This window comes from Sus scrofa, chromosome 17 (assembly GCF_000003025.6).
Source record: "Sus scrofa isolate TJ Tabasco breed Duroc chromosome 17, Sscrofa11.1, whole genome shotgun sequence".
Classification (NCBI taxonomy): Eukaryota; Metazoa; Chordata; class Mammalia; order Artiodactyla; family Suidae; genus Sus; species Sus scrofa.
Genome location: NC_010459.5, coordinates 14,882,971 through 14,908,112, shown reverse-complemented (window position 1 = coordinate 14,908,112; position 25,142 = coordinate 14,882,971). Strand labels below are relative to the sequence as shown.

The following is a 25,142-nucleotide window of genomic DNA, read 5'->3' as shown; positions in this document are numbered from 1 at the left end:
ATGACGGGGGAAAGCAGGCAGGGGCCAAGTCACTGCACATCCAGTGATGCAGAGGAACGTACCCTGCCTTTCAGGGTACATCCAGGGCTGGGCTCCTGGGAGCTGAGGGTAGGGGGCACATCTGCCCCTTCGTATGGGGCTTCCGATGCATTTAGAGGGCTGCCCACTTGCTCTTCTCTCCCTAGCCATGTGGTGCTGGGCTCTGGTGGTGGTGGTGCTGCTGCTAGCCTCTCCAGAAGTCCGTCGTTTTCCAGCTCACTGAGCAAGGCCCCTGGGTGAGCGGGGCCGGCAACGCCACCGTCTTGCACTGCGAGGGGCCGGCCGCCGCGGGGGTCACGACCCTGACCCTGGCGAACCGCAGCCTGGAGCGCCTGCCCGGCCGCCTACCGAGCACGCTGCGCGACCTCGACGGCAGCCAGAACCTGCTGCGTTCCCTGAGAGCGCCCGAGCTCGGCCACCTGCCGCGGCTGCGGGTGCTGAATCTGCTCCACAACCGCATCGCCGCGCCGCGCTGGGGCCCCGGCGCTCCCGCGGGCCTGCGCACGCTCGACCTCAGCTACAATCTGCTGGCGGCCCTGCCGCCGTGCGCCGGGCCGGAGCTGCCCAGCCTCCGCGTGCTGGCGCTGGCCGGAAACCCGCAGCGGGCGCTGCAGCCCGGGGCCTCTACCTGCTTCCCCGAGCTGCGCCTGCTCAACCTGTCCTGCCCCGCGCTGGGCCGCGACGACCAAGAGGGCATCGCCGACGCCACCTTCACCCGGGCAGGCGGCGCGCCCCTGGCCGCGCTCGAGGTCCTGGTCCTCAGTGGCACGTTCCTCCCGCGCGGTGAGTGTGGGCGCCCGGAAACCTGGGGAGGGAGGGCCGTGAACTTTCTCCAGGGGCGCTGCCCCAGGCACCTGCTGGCAGGACCGCTCAAAGACACCCTGCTCCGAGGTTCCCCAAGCCCAGACCACCCTGTTTGAAGCTCCCCACCTACAGGCCCTGAGTCCCAAGAAGCTTCACTCCCTGAGTCCCAGGAAGCTTCACTCCTCGAGTCCCAAGAGGTGGGGACTATCTCCGTTCTGCATGGGAGGGAACCGGTGGACAGAAAGAGGAGTGGCTGGCGTGCGGCCTCACAGGTCGTCAGCGATGCCTCCACATCAGAAGTCTGGCGTTCTGGGTCCAGAGCCCACACTTTTAGCTGCTTTGTTCTGCTCCCCAGCAGAGTTGGTCAATGCTTGTAGAATGGGGAGGTGGGGGCGGGGGTGGATGCAACACTTCGGAGGCCGATAGATGAATTTGGTACCAAACATTTAGTTAACGTGAAGCACTCGATGCTCTGAGGATGCAGTCATTGATTTCTACTCGGTTGGCCAAAATTATTTCTGTGAATGTTGCATCCTTCAAACAAGATAAAGGAGGGAGGAAAGAGTGCCTCTTCTCCTGTACTTAACATATTCTGACTCTGATTCACAGGGTTGGTTTTATTTTTAAAACACACCGTATCACCTGTTCCATCATCAACAGGAGAACAAAGAACAAGAGCAGGAAACAGAGGGGAAGCCTCAGGTTCTCTATTTATTAGGAGAGGCACGAAATTGGGTTTCTGGGCTGCCTCTAGCCTCGCTCCTTTTCTCGTTCTCCCTTGCATTCCCTCAAGATTTATCCACTCCAGGGAGACAGCAGAGTGAAGGCTGGGGTGCTTCCGTGTGGGGTTTATCAAGAGGATGGAGCAACAGCGGACTTGGAGAGTGTCCTGGGGCCAAGTGCTGGCCCTGACCCTGACCACTGTGTGGCCTTTAGCCAGTCTTTCTCTTCTGGAGCCTCAGCCACCTGGGGCTGGAAAAGGAAGGACCGGTTGTTTCTGAGGACCCTTCCAGGTGACATGGCCCACACATCAGAGATTCCCAAAGCTGCCCACTCTGCCCATGCTCCTCAGTGACCTTCACCAGTCACCTTGTTACTCTCCTCTTTTCCTTAATGCCAAGCCAGCCTCCTTCTGGGTAGTGGACAGCTTCTCCTCTGTGTTTCAGTTCAGGCAGGATGGATCAGAGACCTGCCCAGGCTCAGGTCCCTCTACCTGAGGAAGATGTCCAGGCTGAGGAACTTGGAGGGGGATATTTTCAAGATGACCCCTGAGCTGCAGGAGCTGGACGGTCAAGATTCACCAGCACTTACCTCTGTCCATACACACATCTTTCAAGACACGCCTCACCTACAGGTCCTTCTATTCCAAAAGTAAGTTTTCCTGAATCAGATGACTGACTTTTGCCCATTGTAATGAGTTAAAGAGGTGTAACTATTTAATAGAGCAGACTAGACCTTACTTGTCCTCCCTCTGCTCCTTTGAGTCCTCGCCAGGGTCTTGTTCTTCCTCATCCTTTTGGTGGTAATATGGGCATGTCCCAGAGAGTCCATCCAGCATAAAAACCAGGCAACTCAGTCCTGCCCAGAGCCACATTAGAACTCCAGACTCTCCGAGTTCCCACTGTGGCACAGTGGCTTAAGGATATGGCTTGTCTCTGTTGTGATGCCATTTGGATCCCCAGCCTGTTGAAGTGGCTTGAGGGTCTGGCGTTGCCACAGTTGTGACTTGGATTCAATCCCTGGCCCAGGAACTTCCATATGCTGTTGGTGCAGCCAAAAAAGAAAAAGAAAAATTCCAGGAGTTCTCATTGTGGCTCAGAAGGTTAAGAACCTGCCTCATAGTGTTCGTGAAGATTTGGGTTCAATCCCTGGCCTCGCTCAGTGAGTTAAAGATCCAGCATTGCTGCAAGTCACAGATGTGGCAATGGATCTGGTGTGGCTGTGGCTGTGGTCTAGCCTGGCAGCTGCAGCTCCAGGTAGATCTATAGCCTGGGAATGTCTCTATGCTGCAGGTGCAGCCCTAAAAAACAGAAGCGAAACTCAAAACTCTCATGCAGACAAATTTTCCTTTAAGCCCAGGATGAAAAGCTCGCAGTGGGAAGAGGGGATAAGGGCATCAGGATGGTCTCTATTACTCCATCCACCTGCTTCCCCATGTGTTTATGAAAGCCACCCCTTCCAGGCCTTGAGCAGATCCTGCTTGCACCACAGCCACAGCAGTGCAGGATCTGAGCCACATCTGCGATCTACACCACAGCTCAGGGCCACACCGGATCCCCGACCCGCTGAGCAAGGCCAGGGAGCAAACCCGCATCCTCGTGGACACTGGTCGGATTCGTTTCCGCTGGGCCACAATGGAAACTCCATCCACCCTCCTTCTCAAGAGCAACTACTGTCCTGGCTTCCAGCAGGAAGAGCAGTGTCCCTTTGAAGATGATTTCAGGCGACCTCATTTCCTAGCAGCCCCCAGCTGGGCCTGGGGAAGCAAGCTCTGAGGCCTCACCATCACTCTCTTTGTAGCCACTTCTACTTTTGTATCTGCTAGCTCCAGTTTTCTTCACTCTGGGGCTTCTCATGAGGGGAAAGGAGATAGAATGCGCAAAGCCTTTAGCTCAATGCCTGGCACATTGTATGCCCTCTATAACATAAGTGAAGATGACAGTGGCTGCGATGGAGGGGACAGGATATGACGGTGATGGTGGTAACGGTGACTGTGATGATGGAGGTAACGATGGTGAACTGGAGATGATGCGGGTGAAAAAGACAGCACCTCTGGCTCGGGCTCCTCCTTTGAGTTTCAGGCTGATGCAGCATTGTTTAAGGTTATCAGATATGGAACCGAACTGCCTGTGCTCAATCCTGTCTGTACCACTTACTAGCTGAGTGACATGGAGCAAGTTGCTTAATGCCTCTGTGGCTCAGTTTCCCCCTCTGTGAAATGGGAATAATCCTCCAATTCTCCCCTACTGGATTGTTGTGAGAGGAAATGCTTTGATACATGCCTAGAACAGTGCCTGGCACAGAACGAGAGGTTGGTGTTATGACTACTGGGCATCTCGTATGTCTCATAGGTCCTTCAGCATCTAGCAGTCAGCTAGATACAGGGGCCTGGAGTTCATGGAAGGCCTGGGCTGGAGGTACCTAACGGAGCATCCTCAGCACAGAGATGGCAGAGGAGGCATCAGGTGATAATGGCGATGATGCTGATGGAAATAGTGGTGAAGACACCAGTGACATTGATGGTGTTGATGGCGATGATTGTGGTGGTGGCGGTAATGACAGCAAGGACCCTACCCTTAGGGGGTGCACAGTTCAGTGCTGGCAGCAAACATCTGCCAATTGTCATGATGCATGGGGATCAGTAACAGGCACACACCAGGTTACAGTGTTATAAGGCAAGTGCGGTTAGTGAGCAGTTCCAACAGAATGGACCAACAAAAGCGATCCATGTCTTCAAAGGTGAGTTCAAACTCACCAGGTGGAGAAAGGCAGCCCAAACCCCAAGAAAAGCAGGCCTGTTGTTCAGAAGTGGTGGTTGCTTCCTCTTATCCCTACACTTCTCAATTCACTACCATCTGACCACCCACTTCAGCTTCGTGATGGAATGGAACCAGTGGCACTTCAGCTGCTCTGTCCAGTAGACACCTCTCTGTCCATCGAGCCTCTTGTTGAGTCTTTCCTCCCTATTGAAACTCTCCGTGTGATCAGAATGCTGCCTCGGTATTTCTCCAAGCTTCCTGATACGCCTTCTTAAGGTCCTTGGCTATTTCCACTTCTTATAACTTATTTTTGTATGTCATTTCCCACCCTACTTGCGCCTGCTAGCCCTGTCCCCACCCCTTTGTCTGATGCCATAGGATCTGGCAAAATGTGGGGTGTTGGTGGCATTCATTCTCAAGGGAGCCAGAGGCAAGCGGACTAAAGAGTCAGTGCACTTTTGTGCTGTGGACTTTTGTAGCAGTCTGTGAAACCTATGGGCTTTTCTCAGAAGAATGTTCTTTTTTTTTCTTTCTTTTTTTTTTTTTTTTTTTCTTCTTTTTAGGGCTGCATCTGAGGCATATGGAAGTTCTCAGGCTAGGGGTTGAATCGGAGCTGTAGCTGCTGGCCTATGCCACAGCCAAAGCAATGCGGGATCCGAGCGGTGTCTGTGACCTACACCACAGCTCATGGCAATGCTGAATCCTTAACCCACTGAGTGAGGCCAGGGATCAAACCCCCATCCTCATGGGTACTAGTTGGGTTCTTTTTCACTGAGCCACAATGGGAACTCCACAAAGAATGTTCTTATATACATAAGTTACGTACACAGGATTCCAAAGAAGCCAATTATTGTCATCAAAATATTTTTAGGGAATTCCCAGCATGGCTCAGCAGAAACGAATCCGACTAGGAACCACAAGTTTGCGGGTTTGATCCCTGGCCTCGCTCAGTGGGTTAAGGATCTGGTGTTGCTGTGGCTGTGGTGTAGGCCGGCGGCTACAGCTCTGATTAGACCCCTAGCCTGGGAACCTCCATATGCCGCAGGTACAGCCCTGAAAAGAGGGCAAAAGACAAATATATATATATATAGTTTTTTAAACATGTTTTAGGAACATATGTGTATGTCATGTGCTTCTTTATTTAACACCTTAAATAACAAAATTCAGCAACAGGTTCAATAACTTCCATAATTTTGATGATTGTAAATGATGGAAAACTACTGAAGAGTAATATCGTATATGTGTTATTTGTTGGTGATTCACCTGTGGTTTTTTGCTTCATTCACCACCAAAGCAGATGGCAAGTTTCTGTTAGAGGTTTGTGAAAGTAAAGATAATATTCTCCATCCAAGTTCACAGGCCCCGTCTCTGAGGATCCCAGCTTAAGGATCCTCGCAATCCAGTCATCATATTCAGCCCAGGGATCTGTCTGCATTATCATCTGATTGCATCTCCAGCCAAATGAGAACCTCTCCATGGCGGGAGGAGATGGTTTAACTCTTTGGCTAGCTCATCCCAGGCCCCCACTGCACACCCCTAACCCAATTCAACCCCTCTCCCTCCACCTCCCCACCCCACCCCATCCCATGCTCCAGCTGGGGCAGCATCCACTTTCTTTCCGGGAGCTCTCAAGCCTCTGAAGCTCATTAAATGCCATCTCCCCTGCTGGACCCGCTTTCCCTCTTCCCTGCCCACCTTGCTCCTGGCTCTGCTTAGCTCACCCACAGCCTTCTGTGGAAGGTTATCTGTGACACATGCTGGGGGACGTGTGGGCACCCTGGCACAGCCAGCACCCACTGGAGAGGGAGTGGGCACCCTCCTGGTTGCTCTGCCAACCCAGCATGCCCAACACTCTCCTCTCTGGCAATACTACCTGCAGAAAGATGAGGCCTTTAGCAATAGTTCAGCCAAACAAGAGAAAAAGGATTGTTGAAGAGACAAGTGGAAACTTCTTCCACACCAGGGATCTGTCTGCTCAGATGCAGAGAACACCCAGGTGCAGACACAAGTCAGGAGCGCTGCAGACTCTCCCGTTCCTCCACATGGGGGTGGTAATGCAGCTTGCCTGTGTCACATGCAGGTTACATTGGGTGGCAGAAAGGGCCACCAGACAAGGAAAGGGCTCCTTTTCCTTATTTCTAAAATGAGAGAAATGGAGTTCCTGTCGTGGCTCAACGGAAATGAATCTGACTAGCATCCATGAGGAAACCAGTTTGATCCCTGGCCTTGCTCAGTGGATTAAGGATCTGGCATTGCTGTGAGCTGTGGCATAGGTCACAGATGTGGCTCGTATCCTGAGTTGCTGTGGCTGTGGCGTAGGCCAGTGGCTACAGTTCCAATTCGATCCCTAGCCTGGGAACCTCCGTATGCCGTGGGTGGGGCCCTAAAAAACAAACAAATAAATAAATAGTGAAATATAATCTACCACATGATCCGACATAAATGATTTTATTTATTTATTTATCTACTTATCGGCCATGCCCGAGACATGTAGAAGTTCCTGAGCCGGAGATCAAATCTGAGCTGCAGGTGCAACCTATGCCACAGCTGCAGCAATGGTGGATCTTTAACCTGCTGCACCACACAGGAACTTCTGATCTGACATAAGGATATCAATGAGATAATGTATCCGAAGCTCTAAGTAATGTTACTGTCCCCCAAATATGATAATCCTTTTCCTCCCTCTTCAGGCAAAGAGAAAAATACTTCTTTTGCAAGATGAAGTGCTAAGAAAACTCCCATTCTAAGATTTCAACTCTAGCTCTGTGTGAAACCTGCTAAAAGTAAGCATTCACATATATATAAGCATTCACATATATTCATGTATATACACACATATGCATGGGTATGGCTTAAGTGTTAATATAAATGGCACACACATATATTCAGTGCTCCACAAGGAACACCCGGCAGACACCCACCAGCCAGGAGTATTAGAGCAGATGTAGGTGGTGGGTCCTTCTTTGCATCTGCATCTCCTCCAGACCAGCAAGAAGTGGGTGGAGATGAAGAAAAACCAACCTTTGGTTGGAAGAGGCATGAGATAAAGTGTAGCTCCTATTGCTCATGATGTTCAGATTATAACCAAGAATGTGGACAAGAAGCCAGAAGACTCCAGCATTTAGAAAGTTGAGGCCAAATGCTCTGTAAATTTCTGAGCAGTAAGAGCAGAGACTCAGAAGAGGGCCTGCCATGGCTAGGTGTGGTAGACTGTTTGCAAGATGGCCCCAGTAATTCCTCCCATCCCTGTAGACACACCCCTTTACAAGGTGAATTTGCGGCTCCTCCCATCAAGAAGTAGAGTCTCGGAGTTCCGTCGTGGCGCAGTGGTTAACGAATCCGACTAGGAACCATGAGGTTGTGGGTTCGATCCCTGCCTTGCTCAGTGGGTTAACGATCCGGCGTTGCGTGAGCTGTGGTGTAGGTTGCAGACGCGGCTCGGATCCAGCGTTGCTGTGGCTCTGGCGTAGGCGGTGGCTACAGCTCCGATTCGACCCCTAGCCTGGAACCTCCATATGCCGCGGGAGCGCCAAGAAATAGCAACAATAACAACAACAACAACAACAAAAAAAAAAAAAAAAAAAAAAAAAAAAAAGAAGTAGAGTCTCTTCTTTACCCCTTGAAGCTAGGGGTGACCATGTGACTTGTTTAGGCCAGAGGGACATTAGCAAATGTGATGTAAGCAGAGACTTAACAGCACTTGAGCAAGCTGGGGCTTGCCCTCTTGCTGGTGGGCACCCTCCACCACCATGTTCTCAAGCCTGGGCTAGCCTCCTGGCTGATAAGAAACACATGGAGAGAGGCCCCAGCAAACCCAGTTGAGGCGCCATACACCTGAGGCCATCCTAGATCCTCCAGGCCCAGCTGAGCTCATAAGGACCACTGAGTCAACCCACAGAATCATGAAAAGAATGAATATTTATTATTTATTATTTTAAACTAAGTTAGCAAGAGCTAACTGATACCCTTCAGTGAGGCATCTTCCAAAGGACTGGTGTTGTGTGCCGTCAGCTGCAGTCCAACTGCAATAGTACACACAAGAGTGTTCTCATTAGTTGAGAATTTCTGCCATTTGTTGTGGCTTGTCTGCAAAAATGATATCTTACTTTTGTGTAGAGGTTTACATTTATAAACATCTTCATCTTCACAGACTCTTTTTGATACAACCAGCAGGGAAGATGGTCCCCGTGTGTTAGGAGGGGTGATATTGAATCTCTGCAGTTGGTATCTCTGTAGCTGAAAACAAAAATAAAAACCCAAAGTCATTTAGAGTTTGTTCAAAGAGATATCACCTAGCCCCTAACAGGATGGTTTTCCCATGACACCTCCATTAATCTCTAGGTGTTGTTTTGACCAGATTGTAAAATCCTGACTTAACTGATTGTTGTGTCTTTCAGCTGCAACTTGAGTTCCTTCCCTCCTTGGAACCTGCATTCCTCCCACGTCCTGTTCATCAACCTCTTTGGCAACCCCCTCACTTGCAGCTGCGAGTTGTCCTGGCTCTTCATGGATGCAAAGAGGACTGTCCTAAGGAAGTAACACGTTTAGAAAGCAAATGACTGAGGGTGAGGGTTAGCCCCCCCGCCCCCGGAGCTGAAATTCTTACAGCTCATTTCTTGCTCCTGTAATCAAGGCAGGGCAGGGTGATAGTGTTGAGTGGGATCGCCGTCCTCCATGTAGTCACCCTCAGAGATGAGACCCAGGAGTCCAAGGCTCTGTCTCCCTCCCGGCCAGCCAGCCAACCAGTGAGCCAGCGAGAGGAGCAGAGAGGGCGGAGGAGCTGACTGAGGAGATTTAAATAGGCTGGGCCAGGAGGTGGTGCTCATCACTTTTGCTCACATCCCATTGGCCAAATATCAAGTAGCAGGCCACGCCTGCTGCAAAGGGAGTCTGGGAAATGTAGTCTAGCTCTGTGCCCGCAAGGAAAAGAAAATGGGCCAAGTAAACAGCTAGCTTGTTTCTACTAAAGAGGTGTTATCCTTGCTCCATTTTACAGATGAGCGATTGGGGCCCAAAGAGGAGAGGTACTTGCTTAGATTCATGAAGCCGCTGGGTGGAGGAGGCAGGATCTATCTTCCTCCGAAAATGTGCTCTTAACCATCAGGGCCCCTCTGAGTTCCCCAAACGGAGCCTGGCCTCCTGGGTTGTTTAATCCAAGGCCAGTAGGCCTACAGAACTCTCCTGGAGCAAGAGAAAAAGAATTCCTACTGAGACGTCCCACTGGCTGCTGGCTGGAAGAGTTGTTCGACAGTGGAGAGCCATGCCCAGGCCAGCCACCTGGAGAGGATAGGGGCTGGGGACACTGCTGGTCTTGAGAACCCTCAAACCAGCTCCAGCAGCTAATCTGTCCTCCTTGCAGCTCACTTGGAAAGCCCTATCCTGCAGGATACTTTTCTCACCTCCCCCCAAGCTGGGATATCAAGCAGGGCTCAGTCTGCCCCTCACCCCTTCAGGCTGCCTCCAAAGACAAGCCAATCATCCAGGTCCTTTGTAGTGAAGGGTCTCACTCTGGCTTCCTTCCTTCCTTCCTTTTTTCCTTCCTTTCCTTCTTTCTTCCCTCCTTCCTTCCTCCATCCTTTTTTCTCTTTCTTTCTCTCTCTCCCTCTTTCTTCTTTCTTTCCTTCCTTCTTCCTTTTTTCCCTCCTTCCTCTCTCCCTCCCTTTCCCTTCCTTCCTTCCCACTCCGGGGCATATGGAGTTCCTCAGCCCAGCCACAGTTATAACCTACACCACACTGCGGCAATGGTGGATCCTTAGCCCACTGTGCCAAGCGAGGGATCAAACCTGCATCCCAATGTTCCCAAGACGCTACAGATCCCGTTGCACCACAGTGGCAACTCCTTCCTCACTCTGGTGTTAATGAAGAGGTTGAGAGTGCAGGCACTTCACACCACTTACTACTGTTGATTTTGGCTATTATTTAAGTTCTCTAGGCCTCTGCCTCCTCATTTGTAAAATGGGGCTAATAGTGCCTACCTCATGAGGTAGTGCAGAATCGACTACTTTATACAGTAAAGTGTTAACAATAGTCCTAAGCACATGGCAAGCACTCAAAAAATGCTAGCTAGTATGAGTATTGTTGCTAGTACTCACTGCCAGATAGACAAAGGACAGATATTGAGAGCATCTGGAGTGCCCCTCACGGTGCTCACCCTCTGCATTTGCTAGCCAAACTCTTTTTTTTTTTTTTTTCCCTGTCTTTTTAGCACTGCACCTGTGGCATATGGAAGTTCCCAGGCTAGGAGTTGAATCAGAGCTACAGCTGCTGGCCTATGCCACAGCCACAGCAAGGCAGGATCCGAGCCACGTCTGTGACCTACACCACAGTTCATGGGCAATGCTGGATCCTTAACCTACTGATCTAGGCCAGGGATTGAACCCACACTCTCATGGATAATAGTTGGCCTCAGACTCGTTACCGCTGAGCCACAGCAGGAACATCCTAGCCAAGCTGTCTTGGGCAATGAGTTACTCTTTCTGAGTTCCCATTTCCTTCTCTGCCCAATGGGAGTGGTGAGGGGAGCCTCCTTCACAGGCTGCCCTGAAGGTCAGTGATGTGATGCGTTGAGTGTGTACCATATGGTACTGGGCAGATATGTCACCAGACTTGGGAGAGGGATGCCTAATGCCAAACACCTTCTAATTGGTCACCCCCACCCCCAGGACAGCAGACACCATGTGCATACCAGCTGCAGGATCCAGTGGCACATTCTCAGTCCCTCTTTTGCTCTCCCAGCTGCCAAGTGTGTGCCATTCGGACCAACACACCTCTCTCCTTGATTCCAACCCACGCTCCTCGGTCTACTCCATCCACGCACCATCCACACAGGGTCCCTCCAGCCTGCGGAGCACATCACCTTCTCCTCAACCTGCGGGAGGTGGACAGAGTGTCACCAAGGTTCCCTCCCTCCTCGTGGACTCTCCGACACACCAGCTACGGGGCAGCATAGCCATGCCCAGGACCGGGCCATCCCCTCCACTGCCCTCTCTCCAGTAGGTTCCAGCAACTCTAGCGACTCCCCCAGGGCTGCGAGCACGGGGAACACCGAGACAGAGACCAAGCACCGACAACATGCTACCCGGCTCGGCCTGGAGCCTAAGATCTCAGCTGCCTCCACCCCATGGGCCAGCGAACTCCCTGGTCTCTGCCCTGCCTCCCAGAACCCAGTGAGCACGCCCCAGCCCGCCCGGGGAACACGGGCCACCCCGCGGGGTCCCCGCCCGCGTCCTTCCGAGGGCAGACTTCCAGTCCTACTGCTAGACCACTCCAGCGAGGAGAAGGTGAGCAAGAGGAGGTGGGGGCGCCGGGCCGAGGTGTACTTTGCCCTTCCCACCCCTGCCTGCACCTCCAAAAGCCGTGCGCAGAACTGCAGCGGCGCTGGCGGTGCCGGTGTCCCGGCCTCAGCGGGGAAGACACCCTCCCCGAGCCCCCGAAGCTGCGGGCAGTGGCCGAGACCACCGACACGTCGGTGCTTGTGCGCTGGTGCGCTCCCAATTCGGTGGTGCGCGCCTATCAGATCCGCTCCTCGCCCGAGGGCCGGCCGGGGAACCAGTCGGTGGTGAGGGACGTCTGCGCCACGGCGCGCCAGCACGTCCTGCACGGGCTGTCGCCGGCCACCGCCTACCGCGTGTGCGTCCTGGCAGCCAACGGCGCGGGCCTGAGCCGGCGTGGGGCATGCACAGCCTTCAGCACCAGGCTGCTCGCCGCAGGCCTCTGCTGCCGGGCTCGGCCCCCACGCGTGCCGCGCCGCCACGCGCAGCTGCTGGCCTTCCGCAACCCCGCCTTGGCCGCCGCGCCCTCGCCCTCCTCCCCGGCCCCGCGGGCGCGCGAGGGCTGAGCACCGAGCACTGGCCCTGCCACCTGCGCGCGGAGAGAAGGATGCAGGGGTCCAGGTTCAGGGATCCCTCGGCCCAGAGCGTCGCTCCCTCCTGGCGAGAGGGAGCACGCCTCAGGCACAGGTGGCTCTCGCCGCGCCGTTTCTCAGCCCCAGGAGCCCCTGTCTTGCCTTCTGCTGCTACTCTGTTCCCAGAAATGCGATTGTTCATGCCACAGGGCATCGCTCTGTGTGGTTTTATTGTTTTGTTTGTTTGTTTGTTTTGTTTTCCCCCAGACAGTGCCCCTCAGCATCCAGTAGAATAGAATTGTGTGTGGAAGTAGGAAGAGAGAAAACGGCGCAAACTGGCACCTTTTGTTATATTGGAAGCGACCTTCTCAAGTCATTTCAGGGAGATTTCCCCTATGGTCAAGCTCTGGCTAAGGATCCTGTTATTTCAAGAAATGACACCACTAGCGCCGCCCCGTGGATTTTTTTTTTTTTTTTTTTTTTTTTTTTTTTTTTTGCCTTGGTGCACTTCGAAGTACCCAGACCAGGGCTTGAAACCGCGCCACAGCTATGGCGAAGTTGGATCCTTAACCCGCTGCACCACTAACGAACTGCGGCCCCCTTCCCCCTGGTCCTAGTGAATTCTTAACCTGAGAACTGGGGGTGTGGAAGAACTATCGGTTATGTTTCTTTTTTTTTTTTTTTTTTTTTTTGCCTTTTTCTAGGGCCGCTCCTGCGGCATATGGAGGTTCCCAGGCTAGGGGTCTAATCAAAGCTGTAGCGGCCGGCCTAGCCACAGCTACAGCAACGCGGGATCCGAGCCGCGTCTGTAACCTACACCACAGCTACGGCAACGCTGGATTCTTACCCCACTGAGCAAGGCCGGGGATGGAACCCACAACCTCATGGTTCCTAGTCGGATTCATTAACCACTTGCCACGACAGGAACTCCCCGGTTCTGTTTCTTGAGTCCTGAGGCCTTCCAGGTTCATAAGTTGCAGTTCTGGGTGTGGCCTCAAATGTGATTCGGGCTTTGCTGGCTTCCTGGAACGTCTGTGAAACACAGAAAAGGCTGTCTTTTCAAAGTCGGTTTGCTGCATTTCACATAAGACTAGGTGAGACAAGGAACTGTGAACTCTTTTTTTTTTTTTTTAGGGCCACACCCAGGACATATGGAAGTTCCCAGACTAGGGGTGGAGAGGGAGCTGTAGCCCATGGCCTATGCTACAGCAACGCCAGATCCAAGCCGAGTCTGAGACCTACACCACAGCTCACAGCAATGCGGGATCCTTAACCCACTAGGCAAGGCGATGGATCGAACCTGCATCCTCATGGATACTAGTCAGATTCGTTTCCACTGAGCCACGATGGGAACGCCAATGTGAATTCCTTTTTGAAGGAAGCACAAATAATCTCACTTTTGGGACTTTTTTTTTTTTTTTTTAAGAGAGCAAAATGAAAACCACAAGGCTCTAGCCAGAGGCCAAAGAATTTCTCTGCTGATTGCACAAACCTTTTTTTTTTTTTTTTTGTATGATTTGAATCTCACTGCGAGCTATGTCTCACTACACTTTTTCACTTCTATACAAACTTGGAGGGGCGGGGTGATTTTATTAAAATGGGGGTCATATTTCTAGATTTTAATTTCCTACATTAGCATTTATGTAAGTTTCCTGTGGCCACCGTAGCAGATTACCACAAACTAGATGGTTTAAAACAAGTTTACTCTCTTACAGTTCAGGCCAGAAATCCACAATCAAGAAGGTATCAGCAGGGTTGGTGCCTTCTGGAGACTGAGGGAGAATTGTTTCATGCCCTCTTCTAGAGTCTGCGGATGCCAGCAGTCCTTGAGGTTTTGGACTTGCAGGTGCATCACTCATCAGTGCTTCATTGCCCTGGGGCATTCTGTGTCCCCTTCCTCCTTCCTCCTTATCTTTTCTGCAGCCTCACGAGATATAACTGACTTATACAATTGTTTAAGATGTACAATGCAATGACTTGGTACTCCTGTATATCGGGAAATAATTACAGAAAGGTCAGTGAACATACCTGTCACCTCATATAATTACCCGTGTGTGTGTGTGTGTGTGTATGTAGTGAGAATTTTAAGACCTATTTTCTTCGCAACTTTCAAATATAAACTGCAGTCACCATGCTGTCTCCTGGGGACCCTTTAGCCCCAGAACTTATTCTAAGTGGAAGTTTGTACCATTTGACAACCTTCACTTATTCACCACCACACCCCTGGGAACCACCAACCTACTCTTTTTAGATTTCACTTATGCGATCATATTAGACTCTGTCTTATTTCACTTAGTATAATGCCTTCAGGGTCCATCCATGGTTTTATTTATTTATTTTTTCTTTCTTTTTCTTTGGGCCATCCCAGGGTTGGCCCAAGTTCCCGGGCCAAGAGTCAGATCCCAGTTGTGACCTAAACTGCAACTGTGGCAACGCTGAATCCTTAACCCACTGTGCCTGGATGGGGATGGAACCAGTGTCCCAGTGCTCCAAAGACGCCGCAATCCGGTTGCACCACAGCAGGAATTCCTGAATCATTTTTGTATGTTAATACTTAGCTGGTGCTCAGACATGCTCAGTGTGCCTTTTGGGTGGTCCAGCAAGGGGACTTCCACCTCAAGCCTCACTGCCTCTGAGGCTATTATGAGGAAGCTACAGAAGGTTCCAGAAGGGGGAATGGCCAGCCCCATGCCACCCTTCTCTTCCCTCTCACCACCTTCCATCAGATTCTGCAGCAGTGTCCCTGGCTGCAGGCTTCAGTATTTTCCAAGCCAAGGGTGACTCAGCAGCTTATCTGGGGACAAGGAAGCCAGGACCAACGGGGACACCTAACAAGTGACACACTGACCCAAGGATGCCACAACTCAGAGATGTGAATTTTGCTTCTAACTTCCCATTTTGACACAGCTCAATAGGCTATATTTAGATAATCTCACTGTATGATTCCATATTACACTTGGGTTAGAACCCAGGACAATGAGTGGCACTAAGCTTCAACCAACAGGGAGCAACCAGCACCAGCCACTGTCCTCCTCGTCCTCTCCCTGCATCTCAAAATCTCCTAAACATATCACTTGCACGTGCCAAGTGCAACAAGAATAAGGCTTTTAAGTCAGATGGTCTCAAACCAATTTTTTTTTTTTTTTTTTGTCCTCTAGGGCCCCACTGGCGGCATATGGAAGTTCCCAGGCTAGGGGTCGAATCAGAGCTGTAGCCGCCAGGCTATGCCAGAGCCACAGCAACGTGGGATCCAAGCTGTGTATGTAACCGACACCACAGCTCACGGCAACGCCAGATCCTTAACCTACTGAGCGGGGACAGGGATCGAACCTGTTTCCACATGGATGCTAGTTAGATTCGTTAACTACTGAGCCACAACGGGAACGCCACAAACCAATTATTTTTATCACTTGCAAGTGCCAAGTGATATATCTCAATGGACTTTAGAATCAGAAAACTCAGGCAACAGCAGAGGAACACAGGATGCCATACAGAGAAACCAAGCTGAAGGTACACTTTTTTCAAGCTCTTTTATTCCTTTAACATCTTAACAAAAGATTCCTCAAAGTTTTAAAAAAAAACAAACCTTTGAAAAATATACAGTTTCATATTATTTACATAACATTTGAGTACAGGTTCCAATATCATACAAACACCGTTACGTTAAGAGATACAGTGGGAAGGCATGATGTAACTTACTGCCTTTTTTATGGGTAACAGATATGTTTTCATTTTCCAACTACTTTGCTACTATTTTCCTGATGCATAAACTATTAGGCACCTGAGAGGTTGGAAGACTTCTGAACATAAACTTCAACACCTTCTATTTTATTATTTCCAAAACTTACTGCATTTTAAATCTCTTTAGTTTACTTCATCCACAACTAAAGCTGCTTTTATTGTCATTACCTTAAACATTCAAATATTAACCACATGTACTGTTAATGTGTACACAGAACTAAAAATCCAACATAAAACTGTGTAGCCAAGTGTATTGGATGTATATTTAAATCCAGGTAATTCCTTGTGAATGATCTAAATTCTATTAAAGAGAAGTAGCAACTCTTCAGTTTCCATGCTCTAGGCTTTTCTTTTTTTAATGTATTAAAAAATGACACCAATTGGAATAATTGCTGCCTTATAAATTAATCAAGAAACCTAAGATAAAAAATTCTAAATTATAATTTTATTCGTATTTAAAAATACATTGGAAATTCTGCATATGCCCATGATCAAGCTTATTTTCAATGCACATTAAATTTTGATGACATGGTTTGTTCTGACAAGTCCTTTTTCAAGCTGAACACCAAAATAAGGGAACTCTCTAGATTTTCACTGGCCCTGCCGCAGCTGATGATGTATATGGCTTCTTTGCGAATGATGGATGACTTTCATCTGCCTTTTATCACCTGAACAGTTTTCCGACCATAATGATAATAACTGTAAGCTGATGCAGCTGTGGTGAAAGCTGTAAAACACCTTTTATGGAAAGAAAGAAAGTTTAAAGTCTAAAAAATGGTAACAATAAGAATCATAAAGAATGTATTTAAAAGAGTTACTTAAAAGTAAAGAAGGCTGTGTTGGTGTAATTCTTTTTTTTTTAAATAAGAATCAAAATATACTGCCTTTTTTTTTTTTTTTTTTTTTTTTTTTGTCTTTTTAGGGGCACACCCGTGGCGTATGGAAGTTCCCAGGCTAGGGGTCAAATTGGAGTTGCAGCCACAGCCATAGCAACACTAGATCCAAGCTGCGCCTGCAACCTACACCACAGCTCACGGCAACGCCAGGTCCTTATAACCCACTGAGCAGGGCCAGGGATCAAACGTGCTTCTTTGTGGATACTAGTCTGGTTCATTACAGCTGAGCCACAACGGGAACTCGCTAAAAATATTGTCAAGGTCAGCAGACAATATAATTGTTAAAATACTGGAGAAAATGTTAAAAATCCAGTTTCTATATTTGGATTGCTTCATAAATGCCTTACATTCTTGGAGTTCCTGTTGTGGCAAAGCAGAAACAAATCTGACTAGGAACCATGAGGTTGCTGGTTCGATCCCTGGCTTCCCTCAGTGGGTTAAGGATCCGGCATTGCCATGAGCTGTGGTATAGGTTGCAGATGCGCCTGAGATCCGATGTTGCTGTGGCGGAGGCCCCTAGCCTGGGAACCTCCATTTGCCTCTGGTGTGGCCTAAAAAAGCAAAAAAAAAAAAAAAACAAAAAAAAACAAAAAAAACAAAACCAAAAAAAAAGTACATTCTTATATATATCACTTTAAAAGAAGCAGAAAATGAAAATCAGAGAGGTTGTATTATGTAGTTTTTTGCAAGAAAGAAAAATTCCCACTAAAAAGGTGTTGGGCTATAATCAGAAGATACAGGATGAATCAGAATGAATGTGCAGTTATAGTTTAGAAAATAAAATGTTTAGAATGTATATCATTTTCAAAGATTTTTTTTTTTTTTTTTTTTGTCTTTTTGTCTTTTTGCTATTTCTTGGGCCGCTTCTGCGGCACATGGAGATTCCCAGGCTAAGGGTTGAATCAGAGCTGTAGCCGCCGACCTACACCAGAACCACAGCAATGCGGAATCCGAGCTGCATCTGCAACCTACACCACAGCTCACAGCAATGCTGGATCCTTAACCCACTGAGCAAGGCCAGGGATCTAACCCGCAACCTCATGGTTCCTAGTCAGATTCATTAACCACTGAGCCACGATGGGAACTCCTTCAAAGTTTTTTTTTTAGCTTAACTGACTTTAGTTAACCATTTCTGGCTCAGACTGTATCAAGCAAAATTTTAATTATCAGGTTAAAAGTATAGTAAAATACAGTGCTTCAATTATCAGTGTGGCACATCTGGTCTAAAGATTGAATCTGACATATTTTTAAGGCTATACATAACCTCAATAAAATAAAACTCCAACTTCCTCTCCCATCTGCCCCTTCACTAGGCTAGGCACACTCCTACACGTCTAACTTGTAAGGAATCAGATTCAGGGTCTGTCTTTCACCAGAACACCCTCCCCTCAGGCTCTCTCCACTAATACCACATGGCTCAAATGCCACTTCCTCCCCAAGTTTCCCTCTTCCTACCTGGAAGTATCCTTCCCTTCCCTGAAGCCCCAACATATTATCAGTACCTCTCATCCCTTCTAACTTGTAAGAAAGCTCCTGTAAGTTCTACATCTTATACTTGATAGTAAGCTTTTAAAAAATGGCATCAGTCATAAAATATAGCTCACAGCTTTACCCAGTGTTTAATAAACATGACTAAGAACAAAGTAATTCTAGGACTGTCACAATAAGTCATTTTGTTGACATTCTCAGGGAGTGATTCTAAGTGAAGCTCACCACAGGATTTGAAGATAAATGCTGTCAGCATAATTGAAAACTGGAGCTGCCAAAGAAGCCGCCACCAAATTAACTGGACTGCTGTGTTTACCTAAAAAAAAGGAAATCATAAATGAACAGTGCCAACCTGATCCTGTTTCAAGGTTATGAGAGTGAGGCAGAAGCCACCACAGGGTAACACAGCAGGCCCTCAGCATGCTTGATGTAATATCCCTGCCAAAGAAGCTGGCATTCACACAAAAGGGGGAACTTCCCAGAACCCAGGTTTCCTGGCACTTCATCCAGTGCTTCTTTCACTTGCCTACCTGTCAAAACTCTGAGGTCAGAAAATGGAAATGCATTAACCTCCATAAAAGAGGCTCTCTGGAGGAAATGATTAGGTTTCCCTACCCTAAAAGACAGCATGGCAGAGAAAAGGAAGAAAACAGAACCAAGAAGATGCTCTGAAAGCATTCTGGGGAAGCAGGCAATATATGAACCTGTGGATGATATGTCTAGAGAAGCAGCTATGCTCTACCATCCATTTTGCAGCCAAATTACAAGGATCCCACCCCACTAAAAAAAATAAGTAATAGCAGTTCCCGTTGTGGCGCAGCGGAAATGAATCCAAGTAGGAACCATGATGTTGCAGGTTCGATCCCTGGGTTAAGGATCCGGCGTTGCCGTGAGCTGTGATGTAGGCCGGCAGCTACAGCTCCGATTAGACCCCTAGCCTGGGAACCTCCATATGCTACAGCAACAGCCCTAAAAAGACAAAAAAAAAAAAAAAAAAAGTAATAAAAATTGTCTGGAGAACTTCTTGCAAGACCAAGGAGATGAGACATTTGTCCCTGGCACCTCGTTATGCCACTTCCTATAAAGCGCTACACTCCAACTACTGTACTTGATACAAATATAAGTCAAATAAGTAAATAACAAAGTAAATAACCAACCCACATCTGTAGGTAAAAATTCACTTCAAGGAGTTTCTGATTTAAGAGCAATCGTCTCTCTGTCCCAAAGATGACCGGCACCCCTAACCTGTTAAACCTCTGTCACGGAGTTCTAGTCGTGGCGCAGTGGAAACGAATCCAAGTAGGAACCATGAGGTTGTGGGTTCAATCCCTGGCCTTGCTCAGTGGGTTAAGGATCCGGTGTCACCGTGAGCTAAGGTATAGATCACAGACTAGGCTTGGCTCTGGTGTTGCTGTGGCTGTGGTATAGGCCAGCAACTGTAGCTCCGAGTAGACCCCTAGCCTGGGAACCTCCATATGCTACAGGCATGGTACTAAAAAGCCTAAAAACAAAACAAAACAAACACCTCTGTCACAAGGGATGGAGCAAAAAGAATTATGAAAGCAAACTTGCCTACTAGTGAAACAAATGAGCCTTGAGAGGCATCAATAGTGTCCTCTCTGTGTGCAAAGACTGGTACAGGAAAACAGAGGGACAGCTGTAGGAGTTATTCATTTGTGAATAAAACTTTCTATCCCTTTCCATGTAACAATCAATCCTGAAAATAAAAGAACCTTAATATATGTGGTGTTTTCACTCTAGGGCAGGGTGAATAGTGAAACCAGAAAGGAATGTTCACAATCCCTTTGTGTCTCAATCAATATGCAATTACATTTCCACATTCTCCACCTCCCCTATAAATGGTGGCTCTAATACCTCACTCAGAAACTTAAATTCTCAGACCACCAACACAAAGCAAAACATTTATACTAAAGATCCAGACAGCCTGGAAGACAAAAGAATTGGGTTAATGACCCCACTTCCTATCCTCTAGAGTCAATGTATTAAAATTTGTCATTTTTGCTGTTCCAAACTGAGGTTTAGATTCATTATAAAAACCCACAAGGGAAAAATAATTTAAAAGGACATTACATGTCTCTTACCTTGCTGATGAAGGTTGGTTTTAACCTAGCAGTGGCATAGCAAGGATTGAAATACTTAGAAAGTGTTCGCTGGCAGAGGACAAAAAAAAATAAAAGTTTATTCAATTTATTGTTCAAGTTTAAAATACATTTTGTTATATGTAACAGTTACTGAATGTATATGTATACCACATGCCTGGCTATAGGCTAGATAAACCCTTTAACTGCATCTTCTATTATACTAAATGAGTAATATCTACATTCTTTATAAATCATACAGAGTACTGCAAATACATTTTTTAATTTACAGATTTCTCAGTTCCTATAAAATTGTAACACAATAGTTAGTTATCATAAAGCCTGCTTGACTACATTTTAGGCTCAACAAATCTCCCTTATCACTATTCTCTTTATAGGCTAAAAAAACCAAAATGAATAATGCTGCCATTTTCACTGGGCTGGGAACCAAAAGATGAGGTTGTTATGCTCATGAGGTGCTTATAAATTATCCTATTCATACCTGCTCAAATATCTGCAGAATGAACAAACATGCAAACAACCCACTCCATGCTCATGAAACTGTGATTTTAAAAACCAGTTTTTTAGAGTTCCCGCTGTGGAGCAACAGGATCAGTGGCATCTCTGCAACACCAGGTTTGATGCCAGCCTGGCACAATGGGTTAAAGGATCCAGCGTCACAATCGTGGCTTGCATCTGGTCCTGGCCCAGGAACTCCATATGTATGCCTAAGGGCAGCCCCCCCAAAGAATATATTAAAAAATAAAAACGAGAAGTTCCTGTTGTGGCTCAGGGGTTAATGAATCTGTCTGGGAACCATGAGGTCGAGGGTTTGATCCCTGGCCTCGTTCAGTGGGTTAAGGATCTGGCGTTGCTGTGAGCTGTGGTATAGGCCAGCAGCTGTACCTCTGATTAGACCCCTAGCCTGGGAACCTCCATATGCTGCAGGAGTCAGCCCTAGAAAAGACAAGAAAATAAAAAAATTAAAATAAATAAAAAATAAAAACGAGTTCTAGATAATCCACAGCAGAAGCTAAACTAGATAGGAAAGGGTGCTTAGTTACATAAAACACTCCTAAGAGTTTGCTGTTAGGTTCAAGGATAGCTAGTCTGAGTTTTATGGGCTACCATCTAAAACAATTTTGACTTAAACAAAGACAAGATTAATTACTCATATATATATTCACTGGACAACTACCATTCAAGATGACAGTTTTATTTAAATTTCCAGTAAGTAGACTGAATAAATGTTATAAATTATTCCCACAGACTTATGTGTACATACTCCAGTATATGGAATGGATGGGTAACAGGGACCCAGTGAATAGCACAGGGAAATCTGCTTGGTGCTTTGTGGTACCCTAAAAGGGAGATGAATCTCAAAGGGAATGAATGTATGTATATGCACAACTGGTTTACTTTGCTGTACAGCTGAAACTAACATGGCTCTGTGGCATAACTATATTCCAATAAAATTTATTAAAAAAAATAAAGCAGGAGCTCCCGTTACGGCTCACAGGTAACGAACCCAACTAGTATCCATGAGGACACAGGTTCGATTCCTGGCCTTTCTCAGTGGGTTAAGGGATTTGGCATTGCCATGAGCTGTGACATATGCAGGTCACAGACAGGGCTCTGATTCTGTGTTGCTGTGGCTGTGGTGCAGGCTGGCAGCTGTAGCCCTGGGAACTTCCACATGCCACAGGTGAGGCCCTAAAAAGACAAATAAAATAAAATAAAATAAAATAAAATAAATAAAATTAAAAAAAACTATCCCCATAAAGTGAAACTCAATACGCAATAGCAATTTTTTTTCTTTTGCCTTAAGTTATAAGTAATACTAAAAAAAAACTTTTTTTTTTTTTTAAACAAACTCACCGGTGTTGGAAGAGTTCGATATCTGACATAAAAAACAGCAGCAATCAACATTATATCTCTGGAAATTATCATATAAGTAAGTGGAACTGAAAATCAAATATAAAACAACTTTGATTGGGATTTGGAAAATTATTAAAAGATTACACATACAATGGAGTCTAAGTAAAAATTTTATAATAAACACTTCTTATTCAAGCCTGTTTTAGGATCCTTATAGTGAACCACTGATTTTTAACCTTTAACTTGCCTCTTTAACCTGTCTTCAAAACAAGGTGAAAGACAGACTTTGGCTTTTTCCCTGGGGGGCAAGGGGGTGCCGCACCTGGCAGCAGGCAGAAGTTTCCAGGCCAGAGATCAAACCTGCACCACAGCTCTAACAATGCTGGATCCTTAACCTGCTGAGTCATGAAGGAACTCCCCGATTACGGCTTTTAAAGTCTCTGTCTGCTTTTCAGAATACTGATCCTCTCATCTCTTTTTCTATCTTTTCCCCCTGCATACGCTTTTAAATTGCAATTACCAGTGTCAGCTCTACTCGGACCTCACTATCTCCTTTGTTACTTCCCAACTTTGTGAGTCTGGAAAAGGATCACTATGCTCACTAAACTACATGGAATGGGATGGTAAACAGCTGGAAAAAATGTTGGGACTCAAACAATTCTGGCATCTTAGGAACTCTGGCTGCTTGCTTCTGTATTCTAGATTATTTTAGGAACAGTAAAATTTGCTACATGTACCACTTGTGGAGAAGCCAAACATTTTCATTTTTGCCTGGCCAGTTCCTATCCAGGCAATTGTTATTTTTTCTGCTGCTCATTCATTCAATGAATTCCAATTAAATATGAATTCAACTTGATAGTCTTCTTATTACCCCTAAGATTCTAGAACGTGTCCCTAGAGCCAGAGCCAGAACCAGTAAAAAGACATTTTAAATGGATACCCAAGGAACTCCTGCTCCCTTGTTGAGTGAGAATGGGAGGGCAGAGGTCTTGTTTCACTTTACCTCCCTCCATGTTGAAGGAAGTTTTAACCATGAATATATACTTTTATTAGGAAAAAATATTTTTTAAAAAGTGGGAGTTCCCATTGCGACTCAGTAGGTTAAGGACCTGACTTAATCCTCTGTGAGGATGCAGATTTTGATCTCTGGCCTCACTCAGTGTGTTAAGGATCCAGCACTGCCAGAAGCTGTGGCCACAGGTCACAGACACAGCTCAGATCCATGTATTGCCATGGCTGTGGCATAGGCCTGCAGCTGTAGCTCTGATCTGATCCCTAGCTCAGGAACTTCCATATGCCAGAGGTACGGCCGTAAGAAGTAAAAAGAAAAAAAGGAACAAGAAAAAGGAAAAAATCTTGAGGCTAACACTTAGTTCGAATTGTTTAAATTACTCAAATAAAGGAATCATGCACATCCCTTCCATAATACTTTCAAACAGTTCTTTCTGCATTACTTTTAAGGCTATATTTATGGTCTTCTCCAATTTTGACATTCTACTGGTTTAGCAACTTAAAAATCTCACTAACTATACATTTAAAATTTAAATCTCTGCTGGTTGTGGCTACTTAAGCATTGATCCTTGGCCTAGTAGTCAATGACAAGACTATTTCAAAGCGAAAATGCTTATCCACTCAAGTTATGGCATTTGGAGCACATAGAAGACTTGGTTGTATGAGACAAGTAACAAAAAAAAGCCAGCTAATATTTTTAGGAGGATTTTTGTGCCTGTAAACCAAATTTTTCTATAGTAATCAGTTGGCAAAATCAAATTAACCAGATTTTAAATGCAGCAAACTCGGAGTTCCCATCATAGCTCAGTGGTTAATGGACCCGACTAACATCCATGAGGATGCAGGTTCGATCCCTAGCCTCGATTCTGGTGTTGCTGTGAGCTGTGGTGTAGGTCGCAGAGGGGGCTCTGATCCAGAGTGGCTATGGCTGCGATGTAGGCCAGTGGCTGCAGCTCTGATTCGATCCCTAGCCTGGGAACTTCCACATGCTGCAGCTGCAGCCCCCCCCAAAAAAACAAACAACAACAACAACAACAAAAATGCAGCAAACTCATACAAATTACATAAACATAACATTAGAAGAAAACAAACACCTGTTATTGTAGTTTGTCACCACAGGGTGAAAAAGAGTATCACTTAATCCTAAATAAGAGGTTCTGCAGAAGAGCAGGTGAGGCAATTTCACAGCCTGCAAAGCCTTGGGTTCTAATTCTATTAATGACCAAAATTACCATTTATTGAGCATCTGGCACTACTTAAACATTTTATACATAACATGTCATTTAATCCCCAAATGAGCTAAATGAGAACCATCATTATTTCCAATTTACTCACAGAAAACAAGCCTCAGGTAGATTATATAACCTGGCCAAGGTCATCTGTTAATAATACTGCCAGGAATGCATCTTTGGACTCAGTTTAACATCTGTAACAGTCTAGAGGAAAGAACTGTTTACAAAACCAGGGTTCCTCAAACTGATTTCATTATAGAATCACCTGGGCAGAGCTTTGTAAAAGCACAGATGACAGTTCCCTGGGTGTTCTCAAGCAAAGCCAGCCTGCCACCGGGCTGTACCAGGTGATCTTTAAGGCCTCTGCCAAATTGCAGCCTGTATACAGACAGGTGCTCACTTTGACTTTGGAGGCAATTTTATCCAGTTCCCCGGCTTTTGAATCTTCTAACTATTCCTGCCTTCTCTTTCCTTTTCTTCCAGGGCTAAAACAGCTTTCCTTTGATCTGTAGAAGTCTGATAGTGTGTTAGTGGGGTATAAAATGTGACAGGGACTGCTCCAAAGCTTTCCTCCCTATTTGCTAACTCTGAAATACAGTTTCTACAACAAGGAGGTACACCTTGGACAAATT

At 46.9% G+C, this 25,142-nt stretch overlaps 2 protein-coding genes across 2 annotated transcripts in view; one reads left to right on the top strand and one right to left on the bottom strand.

The window, feature by feature from the left end:
- LRRN4 (leucine rich repeat neuronal 4) lies at positions 1-12,159 on the top strand. Its single transcript, XM_003359892.3, is given in 7 exon segments — positions 1-108; positions 228-822; positions 2,010-2,214; positions 8,720-8,857; positions 10,985-11,237; positions 11,240-11,594; positions 11,597-12,159. Coding segments are annotated over 7 exon segments (2,217 nt in total).
- Positions 15,677-25,142, bottom strand: part of CRLS1 (cardiolipin synthase 1) — a 32,118-nt gene continuing 22,652 nt past the window's right edge. Inside the window, 5 exon segments of the mRNA XM_003134243.6 lie at positions 15,677-16,644; positions 18,516-18,585; positions 18,588-18,606; positions 20,393-20,461; positions 22,268-22,353. Of these exon segments, the coding sequence (XP_003134291.4) occupies positions 16,557-16,644; positions 18,516-18,585; positions 18,588-18,606; positions 20,393-20,461; positions 22,268-22,353 (332 nt within the window). The 3' untranslated portion in view covers positions 15,677-16,556.